The 16,583-nt window shown below is 35.4% G+C and overlaps 1 protein-coding gene across 7 annotated transcripts in view; it reads right to left on the reverse strand.

Annotated features, from left to right (window-relative positions):
* IFT80 (intraflagellar transport 80) overlaps positions 1 to 16,583 on the reverse strand; it is a 55,085-nt gene that overhangs the window by 29,658 nt on the left and 8,844 nt on the right. For 5 of the 7 annotated variants that reach the window (XM_063338838.1, XM_063338836.1, XM_063338834.1 and 2 more), the window contains exons 5-9: positions 12,755 to 12,865; positions 10,379 to 10,447; positions 3,248 to 3,357; positions 2,331 to 2,420; positions 1,275 to 1,412 (exon numbers count right to left, since the gene is read on the reverse strand). In XM_063338838.1, coding sequence (XP_063194908.1) covers positions 1,275 to 1,412; positions 2,331 to 2,420; positions 3,248 to 3,357; positions 10,379 to 10,447; positions 12,755 to 12,865 — 518 coding nt within the window. Of the gene's footprint in view, positions 1 to 1,274; positions 1,413 to 2,330; positions 2,421 to 3,247; positions 3,358 to 10,378; positions 10,448 to 11,170; positions 11,328 to 12,754; positions 12,866 to 16,583 lie in introns of those variants that run through there. The other 2 variants (XM_063338840.1, XM_063338839.1) reach the window with 2 other exon arrangements.

Raw genomic sequence — 16,583 nt, forward strand, 5'->3', positions numbered from 1 at the left:
TCTGACAAAAACCATCACTAAACCATATCTCTAAGCACTATGTCTACCTGTCTTTTAAATACCTCCACGTACAGTGCCTCAACCACTTCCCCGGGAAGCCTGTTCCAGCGCCTAATAACTCCTTCAAGTTCATGGTAAGGAGAACTATGCTCTGCTGAAGATACCCGAAAACACCACAGCGAACACTTCCCAATCTGAGCAAAAGAGCAACAAACACAAGACAAGAGGCAGAGAATGGGACAATAAAAGTCCCACACCAGCAAGGTTCGATGCAATGCGAGTCTGAACAAAAAGTTGCTGAACTACACGAAATCCAGAGAGACAATCAGGTCAATCTGTGCTCTACACTAACTTACTTAGAATACCAATGAAAGTAGATGAAACTGCACTAAATTCATTTTAATTGGAGACCAAGTTGCAAAAAAACCCTAGGTCAACAACAACAAACTGGGACTAAAGTTTCAAGTGAAGGAAAAAAAAAAGGAGAAACAAAGGTATCTCTTTTAGGAGCCTTTGCCTTTTCTCTCACAACAGTTAAGAAGTAAGAGACGATTAGATGAGAGGATTAAAGTATGTCTTTACCTTGTAAAACTGCCAAGTTTAACCATCAGAAGTAGAAGCATGAATGTTCTCTTAGCTCCTCTTTTACTTCTGCTTTAGCCTTATCATTTTTAATGACCGACAATCACATTTTGTGATTCTTCATAAGATGGGCTTGTCAACTCTCAGCATTTTTTAAGAAAAAAAGCTAAATAATAAAAGCACAGGACATTTTTCTTCTACCTCCTTTTTAAAGATAGGTTATTGTTATATGCTGTCCTGGTTTGGATGGTCTCTCCCCCTCTGAAGCGAGAGAGGTTAAAAAGAGCATCTGCCATTTGTTTGGTGGCCAGCCCAGCCCAAACCACCACACACACTCCTATGGTTAGTAACTGCATTTTATGATTGCCTTTCAAGAGATGCTTGCAAACTTGCAAACACCAGGGTGTTTTTAAGCAAAAAGCTAAAAAATGCACAAAAAACCTTAATGTCCTGAAAGACAAAATCTTACAAAAAAAAAAATTTCTCCCATCCAAAACATATTTAGAAGTGCAGTTAAACAGATCAAGAAGTCAGTATCTTAAATCAGATACACCCAATAGAAAGGTGCTGGAAGTCATGACTAGTTTTTGCTAACAAAAATCCCTGTACGTGTATATCTGTAGGAATATATACTGTATTACCAATAAATCTGTACAATTCCACAGCTGCTATTGCTCCGAGTTGTTACTTACCCCGGTTTTATCACATAGACGCAAAGTATGAAAAGACCCCACAGCAAATAATTCTCCATCCCCAGCCCAGGCAACGGAGGTTATAGGATATTCATGGGGCTGTGAGCTGTACAGTACACGTCCATAACTGTCCCAAACCTTGAAAAAAAGTTACATATATATCTACATGATATACACTTTGCATATTATAGTTCACTTTTCATTAAATGTTGTTCCTAATCAATATTGGTTTGTTTAATACGATAGACTTTGCTTTGCTGCTATGGCAAACGTTACATTATTTTGTATAAAACAATTTGAACTAATGAGTTTTGTTTCTTGCGAATTACTGGAAGTCTGTAAAATAAACACAAGGTTTATTCCATTTGCACTCCTTTCCCAACAATGCGAGGCATCTCTGCAAATTTCCAGACCAAAGACATTTTCTCACTGATTGAAATCAACAGAATACCAGGAAGCCAATTCAGAGTGAAGTAATTTAATTTTAATACTTTAATATTTTTTTAAAATTTCTTAATTGTGTATGTTTTTATCACAGTCATTATACACTTAGAGAACGATACAACCAACATATGACACAATTAAAAATAAGTTCCTATGTAAGGGAAGAAACACAATATATGCTTTTGGATACAGAATAGACTAACCAAAAAATTTCCTAAGGGATTCATTAACGCTCCTGTAACAGAAAACAGTAGCTTTATCTCCTCTAATTTTATATGTCATTACCTTTTTCAGTATATGTCATAGCTTATACTACTTCCAGTAAGCATTTCTATATTTCTACATATTTTCCTTTCGGAGTTTGTTTCACTTGCATTTTACCTATTTTTATATTCTGCCATACTTGGAAAAAAAAATATTCTAATTTCATGCTACTAAAGAGAGCAAGATGTATTTACAAGTAGAAACTCAGGGTAACAAGTTTTTTCTTGAAAATTGAAAGACTTCTCATTTAATTTTGAGTTCCCAAGTATTATTAAAATTAGAAGACATCAGAATGCCTAATACCTTTTTTGGTCATTTAGCTTCCCTAAAAAGTTAACCAGTACTCACCTTATATTTACAATCTTCACCTGCAGAAAGAATTAGATCATTAACTGAGTTCCAGTCAGTTTTTAAAATAAGTCCATCATGGGCTTTCCACTGAAATGAAAAAAAAAAAATAAATTAAATATAGATGCCACGAGTCTGACAACTTCTATTTTCAGTATTTATCATTCATCACTTAGTGGCATTCATACACTCCAACGTAGATCAGGGTTTTCAAAAGTACAAATGCAGAGATGTCATCTCTTCTGCAGAAAAACAAACTGAATACAGCCTGAACAAGGCAGAATGAAACCATGTTCTGTATGATTACTTCGGTATCTTTCTGCCTTTTCATAACAAACGAAAAGGGAAAGACAAGAGGGAATGGCTTCAAGCTGCAACAGGGTAGGTTTAGAAACATTAGGAAAAAATTCTTCACAGAAAGAGTGGTCAGACACTGGAATAGGCTGCCCAGGGAGGTGGTCAAGACTCCCCAGGAGTCACCATCCCTGAATGTGTTTAAGAGTCGTTTAGATGTGGTGTTGGGGGATATGGTGTAGGGGAGAACTTTGTAGAGTGCGGTTGATGGTTAGACTCGATGATCCCAAGGGTCTTTTCCAACCTAAAGGATTCTATGAGTCTATTCTATGATTCTGTATCTTTTTGCTTTTTATTTATTTATGAAAAGAAAAATGCTCACTCACATGCCTGAAGAATATCCACAGAATAAACTGTCAATTTTTATTTTTTTTTTAGTTTAGAGAAACGAACAATCTCCTTATTCTGAACAACACTCAAAAAAGGGTGGTGGGGGAGAAATGTGTGGTACACATGTTGCATGGAAAATTTTAGCACAAACATTTTATGCTTGGCAAAACTCTTAATAATTTTAAAAAGTATTCACATGGAAATGCGAGACAGCCTTCATGTATTAATGATACCTGCAAAACTTTAGCGTTTGGCTGAAGAGGTTTAATAATCAGCTGCTTCCCTGAAGTATAGAGAACTTTTTCAGAATCAGGTCCCCAGGCTACTGAGTACACTGGTGTTCCTGTAGACAGAAAAAAAAAAAAAGAAACATTACATTTCTTACCACTTATCTGATCAAATTATGCAGAAACTGCTATAGCCACTTCAAACTGGTTACTTAAAATCATACATCAAAAATTCGAGAGTGGAAGAAAGCTAAAGTAGGGGCAACCATTTGTCCTCCACACTTGTCTGACTGCACTTACGGCCACGTTTACTGGTTCACTTCATGTTTTAGACAGCCACAGGAAGAGCAGTAAGAGACAGATGCAACCCAGAAGGAAAAACTTAGAAGACTTTAGCTCATGCTGCATACCCTTCCAACACCCCTCAAGGAAATAAAAATACATAGAGTGAAGTCCTGGCAAATTCACTTGAGTAAACCATCAAATACCTACCACTTTCCATGGGGTCACTCTGAATTTAACTCTGAACAAATCAACTCTATGCAAAACTAACAATGAACTGATGGATTGTCTGCTACATCTGGGTTACTGAAAAAGTGTATGACTTTACTACTGCTACAGGTATCTCTTTTTCTCATACTGTACTTATCCAAGTTTTTCAATGCATCCCTTAAGACCTACTGATTTTATTGCAAGGTCTGTCCCAGCAGACTCCGACAACATGTACCACTTGCTTCTTCATTTCGTGCTCTTTCTAAAACCACCTCTGAAAGAATTAAAATCACCAAGTTTCTTCGTCTATTGTAAGATTTCTTCTTCAGTCAAATCATCGTTACTAGACAATTTTGTTTCTTTAGCTTCACTGAACCTCGTGTATATACTCCCACTTGCTTTTGTTTCCCCACAATTGTCCTTCTCACCTTTGGGTCACTCTTCATCTTCAAGATGCTTTTCTCTCACCTTGATGTACTGATCCCCTGGCTCATGGTTAACTGGGACACTGCAAAGATTTGTGCTGCCCTTTCCATTTATACAATTTTCTCTATTATATCAAAAAAAGCCCTTCACGGTGAGGTCACTTTTAAGGTCTAACTGCATCATAGCATCTTTCATTCAGTATTAAAATGTTAACTCTTCCGAGCTGATCAGTCCACAAAGTCAGCCTTCAATGACCAGCTGTCAAATCTTCAGATCTTTTCTCTTGCTGTTTAGTTTGTAGACACTTCCTACAAATACCTACAAAACCATTTCATGTTTACCTTGAAATTCCTGCAAACTCATTTGCCAGAGTACCTACAATATGATTAAATTCAATGCTGAGACCACTGGCTGCGATGCTGACCAATACCTAACTTAAAAGCAACAAATATTTGTATGAAAAGTAAGCTCCGCAAGTCAGATACGTGGTCCACCACGCCACCACCTATCATTTTAATACTGTGGTTTTAATATTGCTTCTCTCTCAAACCTCATTATCTATTGCCATTTACCATGCTATTAATTTGTAAAACTTTTTATAAGTGAACAGTTTTATACAACTCCAGAAAACAAAGTTAATAGCTGCATTTTATATTTACTTAATCTTTTATACTTTGATGCAATTTTATTCCAAATTGACACTTATGAGATGCCGAAAATCAACATGACAACAGTCATCCTAATACTTATCAACAGACATCAGGAAATAGCTCTTTTCACCTACAACAGTGAGATGGAACACAAATGTGGGTAGAAAAAGCTTTGTATTGCACCGAAATTATTCTTTGGAAGATGTTTAGGCTCCATAATTAAGTCTCTAACAAAACAGATATTTTTGTTTTGCTGCACATATAAAAAAAACAAACATCCCATACACAAGCAACTTGCAAAACAAACAACAACAAATAAAACTAGAAAAAGTGGCCTGCAGACTTCACAGACTTTTCGCAATTAATTGCAAACGGTTTTTTTCAGATTGAAAACTCCAGAATGATATATCTAGAATAAAGCTGACTGTTTCGTTTTAAAATCATGTTATGTTGCAGTATTCAAATGACCTTTGTTGAAAATAGAAGGAAGTAAAAAATTACATGGAAAAAGCATCCAGGAAAAAAAAAATCAGACTTGCCAACTATGCAAATATTTTCCATAGTACTTGACAGGATTAGTCTCCCCTGAAGAAGAAGAATCAAAGTATTACAATACTTGACTCCTTGCAAATAAAACTAAGAAAGTTAGGTAAAGAGCATGTCCAAACATTTATTTCTATCACAGCAGAAGCCCTGTAGCAATGGACAGCAAGTTTCGGCACGGCCTCAATGTTACACTGCATATAAAACTGCAAGGAGGGAGACTGTCAGACCATTCCCTTTACTTTTTGTAAAACTTACTTCCATATCTTCTGAAATGGGAAAGAGAAGGCTTATTTCAGGCTTCTGGTTTTCTCTAACAACCCTAATATTTTCACTGGCAGAAATAAGGCCTTTGGAGACACAATTCAACTGTCTAAACACAAGCACCTAAGTGATGTGCTGCGCCCAGGGTACTCTAAGATACCCACGTGGAGCTTACTGACACGACAGAGGACCTGAAGCAGAGCCATCTCCTTCTGGAATAGATTTGGAGGTTAAGCAGAATTAGCCCATTGAACCTCAAATGGCACTAATGACACATCTACATCAACGCAACTGAATTGTACCCCAAAACTCTGTTTGCGAAATAAGAAACCACAGAAAGACCAATTGTTACAACCCAAATGGTGGTATTTAACCATTTCATAATTTTAGAAGAGGAAAATGGACAGAAATTCTCCTAAATTCTCAGAGATAGGCACTTCCTAGGGACTCATGCATATTTCATCTGATAACTATGTATCAAATTGCTCAAAAGAATTAAAATCGATCGAATAAACAATCTTTTAATGTATCTTTAATTTATGATAATAAAAAACCCCACAAGGCTTAAGGTAAAATTTTCTAAGACACATTCGACATACTAAGTTCCATTTCAAAAAATGACTCAGGAATCTCTTTTTATGGGAATATTTTGATGAGATTTAGATACTTAAATGATGGAACTGCTGTTATCAGCTGCCCTAAAATCATCTAATATCTACTGCTTAAGCCTTCGAATTTTCTCTCTGAGCAAAAAGCTGATTTTATTATGCTAAATCAATTCAGCACACTAAACCTGACTAGAGCTTCAAAATACTCAAACTCTAAACCGAGACCTTGTGTTATTGCTCCTGAATAATTTTGTACTTCATACATTCTCTTTTAGGAAGGCATTTATTTTATGTTACTTAGAAATACAGAATTATGTAAATATTTTTTTTTAACTTGTCAACCATTATAGGAGACAACTCACAGAAACATGCAACATATATTAAGTAAATCTGGCACTAGCTGTTTTCCTACTGGCAGCAATTTATGTTGAAAATGACATAAATTCTGTCACCAGCTGTACAGAAATTCTAAATAAACTAATTTTTGTCCTGCTCTAATGCTGATTTAACAATCAGAAGACTTTTATATTTAAACCAAATGTTTAACTTTTTTATGACGGCTGACTACTTAACCACAATTTCCAGGGCTTAACAGCAGGAGCTAAGTTAACTCATTTCCTTCTGCACTTAACAAGAACTTGGTTGGGAAAAGACTGCCAACACACTGCATTGCTGTGGAAAGAAAAATTCAGTAGAACAGACAAACTGCAGTGAATTGCATTGGTGACAAACAGTTTCAGGAAAAAACGCTCTCTGAGAAAAGAAGGGAGAAAAGCAGAAAAGGTGATACCTGAAGAGAGGATCTGAAGAAGGAACATCAGCATTAAGCACACAGGGTGGGCTTCACATCTCAGTGCTCTACTAGCAGATGTTAATCCCCAGTGAATCCATTCTCGTGGCCAATGCATACGTCAGAGAAAGAGCTAGGGCTGAGTGCAGGAGCGATACAGCAGTTACTCTGACACTTTCAGCCACAGCAGATACTTCAGTAATTACAACAGTAAGTCTGTGTGACTCTCACAGGAGTAGAAAGATTAATTCAGACAATTTTATGTCTCTCTGTGACAGCACAAAAAAAAAAATAGATGCTGCATTTGGAATACAGTTGTCTCTTAAAAAGAAAGTTACACTTCACAATAAACATATTGTAATTAAACTGTTTACATTGCAACTGTTGTGATTTTGCTTCCATTAATCAAAAAGGCAACCTATACACCAATTATTCACATTACTCCTTGGTGCTTACTCAGCATACTAGCCACTGGAAGCCCATCAGAAAGTCAGCAGGGCCAAAAGACAAGTACTCAAGAAAGATACAGTCAAGTACTAGATCACAAATTCAATTTGAAAGAAAGGTGACAGAAATCACCTGAAGAACTAGAAATCCATTTGAGGCAAACTGGTAAAATGTGTGGGTCTGTGGATAATCATGTTTAAATGATAAATAAGTGTCATATGATTTTATAATGGGAAGTTATGGCTTCACTGAGAATCAAAAAGCACATGGAGAGCACTGACTTGGTCTATACAACACACGCATATTTCCATTAAGGTTATGGTGATGTCCTTCACCAAATGCTCTTAAAGAAATTAAGTTTTCATGGCACAAGAAATAAAGTCATCCTGTGGATTTAAAATATGACTTTCCTGCAAGGAATTACCCCCTTCTTGACTGGAATTAGGGACACGAGAATAGTTACCAGGATTTGAGCAGGTGCTTTAGCAATGAAATACTTAAGGTCAATCCACAAAGCTTGCTTGCCCTGAAGATTCTCAGATCTTGCAGCAAGTTACCAGCAAAGCTGTCAGCTTCACCAGTGGGATAAGCTAAAGAAATGGTGCTACAGAATAATCTTGATTGTAGTGAGGAAGGCACACCTGCACTCTACTTTTCAGCTTGACCAGTACCTTTGACTCTGTAGGGGACCTGGAGCGTTAGAGAGACAGTGGTTTATGAACCTCAGCAGCAGCAATTTTGGAATGACATCTCAAGAGAGGCTCTGCAACTGTGGGCTCAGCACGGGTCCTACTACCCAGATGTTTGGCCTGCAAAGGACTTGGTTACGGCAGGTGGCACCACTGACACTACAGACTTCACCTCAAACAATCTTAGTGTCAGAGTCTACAAAGCACTGTAAAAATTTATGCTGGTAGAGCCACCTTTTCTTTCAATTGTGGACTTTCAATACTTCCTACTCTTCACAGTTCAGTGGCTCTCTCCAAAGGAACACAGACACTTTGAGCACAGCATCGTGCTGCAACGTATACAGCACAGAATACACAGACAAATCCTGCTTTAAGCATCATCACGTGGGTTACCAACATATACCAGAGAGATCTATGAAAAAAAATTACCACATCAAAATGTATCAGGGCACCATGTCAGCTAGAAGCCCAAAGGATTGCAAATACAGCATTTTCTTTAAAAGCTTTCATTTTAAGGAAAAGGAGGAACAGAAGGAAGAATATTAAGATAATCTAAGGATGAAGAAGTGAGATCAGGCTCAAAGAACAACACAGCCATGACAGCAACATTACAGCTCCAGGCTGAATGCAGTAAAGACCATGAGGTCACACTAACTGTATTCCAAGCATCGACATGATGCAGAGACATGTGGCCAGAGCGCTCCATAGATGTACTGAAAAACTTAAAAAAGGGAAAAATATACGTTCATGTTTTTGTAGTGAATAAAAATCCAAAGATAGAATAGGCACATAGACTTTCACCCAAAGATAAGAGCCTGAAAATTTATTTCTAATACAAAGAGTGGAATGAGTAGAGGAACGTTAGCAATGGGAATCCTTTCATTTCTCAAGGATATGCTAAAGGAAGTGAAAGTTTAGCTTAAAAATGTTATGTTGTTTAAGAGAGGTATAACAATTTCTGCAGAATCCTATCCTGATCCCAGGTATGCCAATAGCTACAGAGTGGTCTGTGGAAATTTGATCCTACAAAATTAAAGTTTAAAGGGTTTCTGAGCCTGACAGGGTCTTATCTTAAAACACAAAACCAAAAAGACAATTATTCCATGGGGACTCAACTGTACTTTTATACTGTACCAGAAATGTATCAACTGAGAAATAGTGAATAGTATGTGCTATTTTTTTTCCTTTTCAAAAATTTCAGTTCAGTTGGCTTATCTTTTTACATTGTAAGCATGAAAAAACATTACATCTGAATATGAACTTCCTTAACAGAATTGAAATACATTTTACATTCACTCCTGTGGTTAAAATGCCTCCAACTGGTTGAAAGAATTTAGATAATTTGTTTTAGAAAGAGATAAGGGTCTGACATTTAACCCAACCCCAGGTGCATGTGGTTTCTTAAAAAATGTCAAAAGGTCACATGATCTCAATGTATGAAGTCTGAAAAACAAAATCTAGCCCAGTATCTTCACTGAAATAGTACAAAAATGTTAGAAATTATGATTATAAAAAACATGCATTTTAAAAACGTCAAACATTATTTGTATAAATATGTATTTGCAGCTTACACTGTTGCACTTCACAGTAATGTGATTTCAAACTGACTTAAAATAACTGGAATGCTCTAGTATGCATAAAACTGTAGTTACAAAGCCAAGATCAAGGTTAGGTCTCCAAAGCCCCAGTTCAACAAAGAACTTAAGCAAAGGGATCGTTTCACTTCAGTAGGACTGTTTGCATATACTAATTTAGTTACTGGGTTAAACAGAGAGATGAACCAAGGGCTGTTAAGTTTTAAAGTTCAGAGGAACTAACCTACATGCACTTCGCATTTTTCAAGCATTCTTGCAATACTTTTAGAGATTTTTTTTCTTCAGTTTTACCGTAAGAGTCTGTGGCTTGGTATCAAAAACTGGATTTTTTAATTTTTAATTCTTTAGCCTCTCCAGAATCCTTAGGGTGGAACTGAAACTACTGTGTAAAAATGTTGCAGTAATACTTTCAATTTGAAGAATTCAATTTATTTCTTTTTTTAAAGATAATCGTCTTATTAAAAATTCAGTTACCCTGTATTCAACTATGATTTACGTTTAATTTTACTTAAGTTTATCTAGGCCATAAGATCCTTAAACCATTACTGCCAGATTTAGGGTCTGTTATTTACATATATTTCATAATAATTCAAATTTAAAAGTTCTAATGGAACTTTAAGAACATTAACTTACCTTGCTGAGCTAAAGTGGATCTCAGCATTCCACTTTTAGACCAGATTTTCACTTGGCCATCTTCACCAACTGTAAAGTCATCACAGAAATCATAACCTTAAATGCAATAATAAGTCTAACAAACACAGCACTTGTATTTCTCTAAGAAACACTAGGGTTAAAATAAGTCCAGGTCTTCTTGCAGGTAAATATTGTTTATGTAGTCTTCCTAACATGCAAATAGATAGTATATTAAGGAAAAAATATTTAAGATTGTTCTTCTGCTATTATCAACAAGTCTCTTCCTCTCCTGAAATTCCCTATAGTCTTCTTATCTGAAGCTGCTCCTGGGAAGAGAAAGTCCATTGCTATTTAAGTATCCCAAATTCTGTATTTTCTATTCAGCATTGCTAGTACTTTTCATCTATTTACAGTTCAGTGGCCCAGAGGCTGATTAAATGAGTCTCTGAGGAGTCTGAAGAGAGTAGGAGCAGATTGTATGTATTAAACCGGAGGCTTCACAGTTGATAAATGGTGAAAGTGAAGATAACTGAAGGCTCTGTTTGGAAGGCTTAAGTTTTATAACATAACTGCATGTTACGAAAAACCTCAGTTTACTTATTAAAGATTAAGTTCTTATACACTATACAGCATAGTTATGTACACATTAAGAACACAGATTTCCTAGTGTGCTATCATATTTAAAACATACAGCTCTGGGCCTTCATTTAGGCCTCCCAGATTCAATTAATGAGGAAAAAGGTACACCCAGACACTTAATGCCATTCTTCCATTCAAAGGTAATTTACTAACCAGATGTCAGGTTTTTATATCTGGCTGATGTAGCTTTTAAGTGTTTAAAAAGTATAAGAAAAAAATTTTTAAAAACCTTATTTGTGCACATTTGATACTGTTAAAAGAGAGACATAAGGAATATTTTAAATGATACAGAATCATCAATGATGTACGCTTCCTCAAAGTCTAGTTACGGTATAAGACTAGTTGATCTTCTCAGAGTACACTGTTTGGATATGGTGATGAATTCCCATACTCCCCATAACTGTCATGCAGTCTGTCCAGGAAAAAAAAAAAAAAAAAAAAAAAAAAAAGAAATTGAAAAGGCAAGTTTGACTTTTTCTTTGGAGAAGTTCCGGAGGTAAATCTGTCTTTAAAAAGAACAATATTTCTATCCCACTGGGATTTCAGAGGAACATGCCAGACAGAGTTCCTTGAAGCAGCATTTTAGAGTCAGACTGAGTCTGGAAACAAGCAGATCCAAAATTATCTTCAGTACTTCTGGACTGAGTTGGAATTTGTCCAAAGAAATCAGCTGTGCTAGATCAACAGGAGGCTGCAGAAAATTCTGACACCAACAGAAATACCATAAAGGAGAAGTCTGTCATAGGAAATTTAATTTGCTTCCCCTTAATATCAAGATAGACGTTTTTGACAAAAATGCCAAAAGCAACTAATTACCAAAAGATTTAGGGGGGAAAAAAAAAAAACATATAGAGATGCAGACACTGGGAAATCATTCTCCCAGCCTCAACAGAGAAGAGTTAGACTGCAGCTGGATCTACATTACTCCTAATAATTAAGAAAGAAAAGCACAGGAACATTCAAGATGAGCCCTCAGTAAATTTTGCTGGCTAAAAAACCTAAATGGCATGTACAGGGATATACATGTACTAGCTTAGCAAACTTCTTTTGTAACAGATAAGAAAAAAAAATAAAATCAAATATTCTCCTTTATGAAGTACAGAACATCCACAAAACCATCTAAGCACTCCCATGCTAAAACTATTTACTTTCAAGTAAATAGGATAACATCTAACAACTAAGGATAGCTAAAAAAGATAAATAAATGTTTTTACTAGATCTTTTATTAGTTAAAAATAGACAACTTTCTTCTAAAACAGCATTAATGAAATAGTGCAAAATGAACTTCTATTAAACAATAACAACCCTAGCGATAGCGAAGACAAAAAAGGTAACTTCATTTATATTATTTTGTGTTTCCATTTCCCCCCCTTCTCGTGAGAATTTCAAGCTAGACCAGTGTGCGAACACTTAATATACTCACTTTTGTTCATTCAAAGTCACTGTAACTACTACATAAACTATGAAATTTAGGATTCTATTGTCTAAACATATGTCAGACTAAATTATTTTTCCAAAACATTCTGTTTGTATTTATCCCATGAAGTACTTACATTCTACACATTTTATTGAAAGCACTTACTTTTCATAAATTTTGTTTAATACCGTATTTTTGTACCCTTCCACTTCTTTGTGGCATGTCAACTTTGTGTATTAGAAAAACGGAAGGCTTTATTTTGAAAGAGCTCTTCCCTTATTTTAGTTTTCAAAACACTTCATTACTGAAAGAATGCTTACCTGTAACCAGCGCTGTTCCTTCATAATTCCACCTTCCTGCAAGTACGGCTCCACAGTGTGCTTCTACACTTTTCTCTACTCTTCCTAACTTTGAAATCAAGTGGAACTTTCCTAAACAAAAGTTCAAGATACAGTGTATCTAATTTTGTGAATCAGTATTTGTGATTGTAATAGTGTTACCAACTGTTAAAAATACCAGCACAAAACAAGACAAGAAACCACGACCAACAAAAAAAAAGAACAAAACACGCAATTATGTTGTTCATAGCTATGATTAGCCCAAACAAATGAGTTCTTATAGAAGAGCTATTTGTAAACTAGCTATAAAGTTGTGAGGTTTTTTTATTTTTGGTATGTATAATCTTTGTTTTGCCTATTCATTTTTCTTATGTCCCTTAAGTTTGCATGTTTCTCCGGGGACAAAACTGCCTGATGTTATTTCATTGTCTGAAAGCTAACAAACAGAGGTATATACACTGCAGCCCAGGAGAGTGCTTGTGTTTTCTTTTTTTAAGATCTGAAAAATCACTCAACACCAAAAGGATAATGGAAAAGCTAGAACAATCTGACCATCGGTCAGTGCGTTGCTCTGAGGAAGTATTACTGCTTGCATTATGGAGCTGTTATGGAAATTCACAGAAGCCAAAAACAAAGCTATTAATGATTTCAACAGAAGCATGAGGAAGTCTTTCTTTCCAAATGAGGGATGTTGCTTAAATCCAGGAAGATCAAATTTAAACTGGACCAAAGAGCAGACAAAGGAGGACTTGGAAACATGGGGCAGAACAAACGCACGGCTTAAAGTAGTTCAGTGATTCAAATTAACTACTTTAAAACCAAAACTCTTTTAAAATTATTTTATCTGATCTGCCAGACAGTGAGCCACTAAAACAATTTCCAGAGTGACCAGAACTCTTTGAGATAAACAGTACACAGACACCTCACACTAAGAGTGTGCAAATCCAATATGGTATAATTTTTCCATTAATAACATCCTGCTTGGGAATACGAATTATAAAAAAGACCATACCTGATAAGCCAGAACCAGAAACTAAATACCTGACTGTTTCGGTAAAGGACCACATTATGAAGACCAGTATGTGTATGCAGGTGATAACAGAGTTAACTATGAACTGCACAGAAGGTAAAAACGCATGACATGGCCACACTACACGCACATTCATATCACCAAGTAGCCAAGATGGCAAAATTTAAGTGGCCTGCGCTGCCAGAAGCCTGAATCAACTGTTATTGTGTTCTGGTTTCCCGTGTTTTATTTTGCACTTCAGTTTAAAATACAAACAAAACCAACCAACCAACAAACCTTGAAAACAAAGCCAGACTAAAAACAAAGAAAAAGCACTCTGGTAGGTCTGTCAGTAAATAACCATGAAACATACATCAGGGCTCTCCATAGTATTATTCAAATGAATAAAATTACATTTTGTCTTCATTTAACTTTTAAATACATAAACAAAAAGGCACAATAATCCAGCCAAATTTCCAAGCAAAAGATTTTTAACACTGAAGAAAATTATGGTTTGTATAAATCAGTTTATTTGAACAAACCACTTAAAATACCATATACGACTATACGTTTTTGCTTTTCTTTATCACTAATATTCATATCTATCAGAGTACTCTGAACAGCTAGTTAATTCCCTTTCTTTCTGAATTCACAGAACTGATATTATTACTAAGACCGCTTCTTTCTCATTCAGTTAATTTTTAGTTTCCTAAAATCTTCAGTACTGGTATTCTACATGTAATGCATCATGCTATTTTAGAATTATAAAATATATTTAATATAATTCATGCATCAGTTATTTTTTAGAACATCGCTCAGGTATGAGATTCTAATTTTTTGTGTATAAGCAATAACTGGATTCACAGGAATTTGATGGCTAAATGCTATTTTCTCCAATTAAATTGTCAAAATGTCCTTTTTTGGTTTTAAACAAACATGTTTTATTTTCTGATCACCTGTCTTTTTCAATGCATAGTGTACTTGTTCAATCTGTAGCCAAGACATTTTTTCATTGCAGAATACTTAAACCTAATCTGATCACAGGACCATGAATATTCTCATGCCATCACCTACAGTATTCATCATTAAGTGGCTAGCTCTTCATAGCCATTATGAACATATCTCACCAATTTCCCTTGGGGAAAAAAAAAAAAAGGAAGCTTTGCAAATCAGGAGCTAACATACACAGAAATCTAACTCAAAGGCACTCATCATCATTCAGTATCCAATCTGAAACATTCAGAATGACTTTTTAAGGACACAAAGAATTCTATGGCATTTTCTATATTGAGTCCATGAGAGCTCAATTCTTCTGCAAGCAAACTGCTCGAACACATAAGAGAAAACATAAATTAAATGAAAGAACAGACAGTTGGCAAGCAACTGAATACTTTGGTTTAGGTCACGTTATCAGGAAAACAATGGGCCATGTCACAGAGCACGGGATAAAATCCTGTTATACAGGGAAACATTCAGCTCATTTACCAATCTTTTGCATCCTTTCCCACTCCACAAGCTCTTACTTCCTCTACTAAGTAAGCTCTACTTACACAACGCATCTTTCAAATAGTGAAACCCAGTAAATTGTAGCCTAGCAGGAAAGAATACAGTTTCATACAAAAGCAGGTCCACCTTAGGCACTAAGATAGAATTCATCTGGAAAAAATGTGAACATGCATTTAAAAACTGCATCAGAATCCTTATGTGGAACAGGGCCAAATCAAGTTTTCACGGATATCATCTTTACTTCTGCAACTTCTTTATTTTTCCAACATATGAATTTACAACTGATGACAGTCAAATGATGTGACTCATTAGACACTGCTTTTTTCATTGCATTCACATATAGAGGTTGCTCCAAAAGCAACGTTTCAATGGATTTCTCTGCCTTCTGTTCTTCAACTTAACATTGAGGTAGCAGAGGCTTTCAAATTAGAACTTACTGCCTCATACATAATTAAGAAAGTGAAAATTTTAACTGCATGCTTGGAGTAGACCGAAGTGATTCAACTTAATATTACTTTACATCTCAGTTTTGTAAAAGACTGTTCCTTTATTTTTATTATGTCCTGAAGCCAGAATGTCCTCGATCTTAAAGTGACTCTCCAGTTTTGGAGGAATTTCAAGTGGGAAATTAGCAGCCTATTCAAATATAGAATATAAAACATGTATGTTTTGTTCATTACTTTTCATGGACTCTTAAATGCTTAAATTATCAATAACATAAAAAGTTGAAAAAAATAGGTCTATTCACTTATGACTTGTGCTTAATAAGCAGTTTAAAGTTGAACATATTCTTTATTTTTGTAAAAAAGCAGCAACAAGATCAATGTAAGTAGGAAGTAAAAGAACAATATCCCACAAGAGACGCAACTCAGAAGAAAACCCAAGAGGATTAAATTTACATTTGCTCTAATTTCACAAACATCTGGAGTTCAACCAGGAATTAATGCAACCCTGTAAAGACATTATACTCCATTTCCATTGGATTCAGCAAATTTTCAGGAATCCTTATCACAGAGATGAATTAGCTGTTGCAAGAAAATTGCGGGCTTGACACGTAAGGCATGCTATGTAAGTAATAGTTAAACAGAATTTTAAATGTAAGGTTTTTAGAAAATAGCAATTAAGCAACAACACTTGTTCATGAACTTTTACAATGCAATAATTCACTTGCATATGCAGAAAAAAGATCTTTACAAGATAAGTTCTCTTTATTGAAAGTGCTAAGTTACACTAGGAGATAAAAACTTGGAAATTTTCTACATTAAGTTTTTATCTCAATTTATTCTTTCCAAATTA

The sequence above is a fragment of the Chroicocephalus ridibundus genome, chromosome 6, assembly GCF_963924245.1.
Source record: "Chroicocephalus ridibundus chromosome 6, bChrRid1.1, whole genome shotgun sequence".
Lineage (NCBI taxonomy): Eukaryota > Metazoa > Chordata > Aves > Charadriiformes > Laridae > Chroicocephalus > Chroicocephalus ridibundus.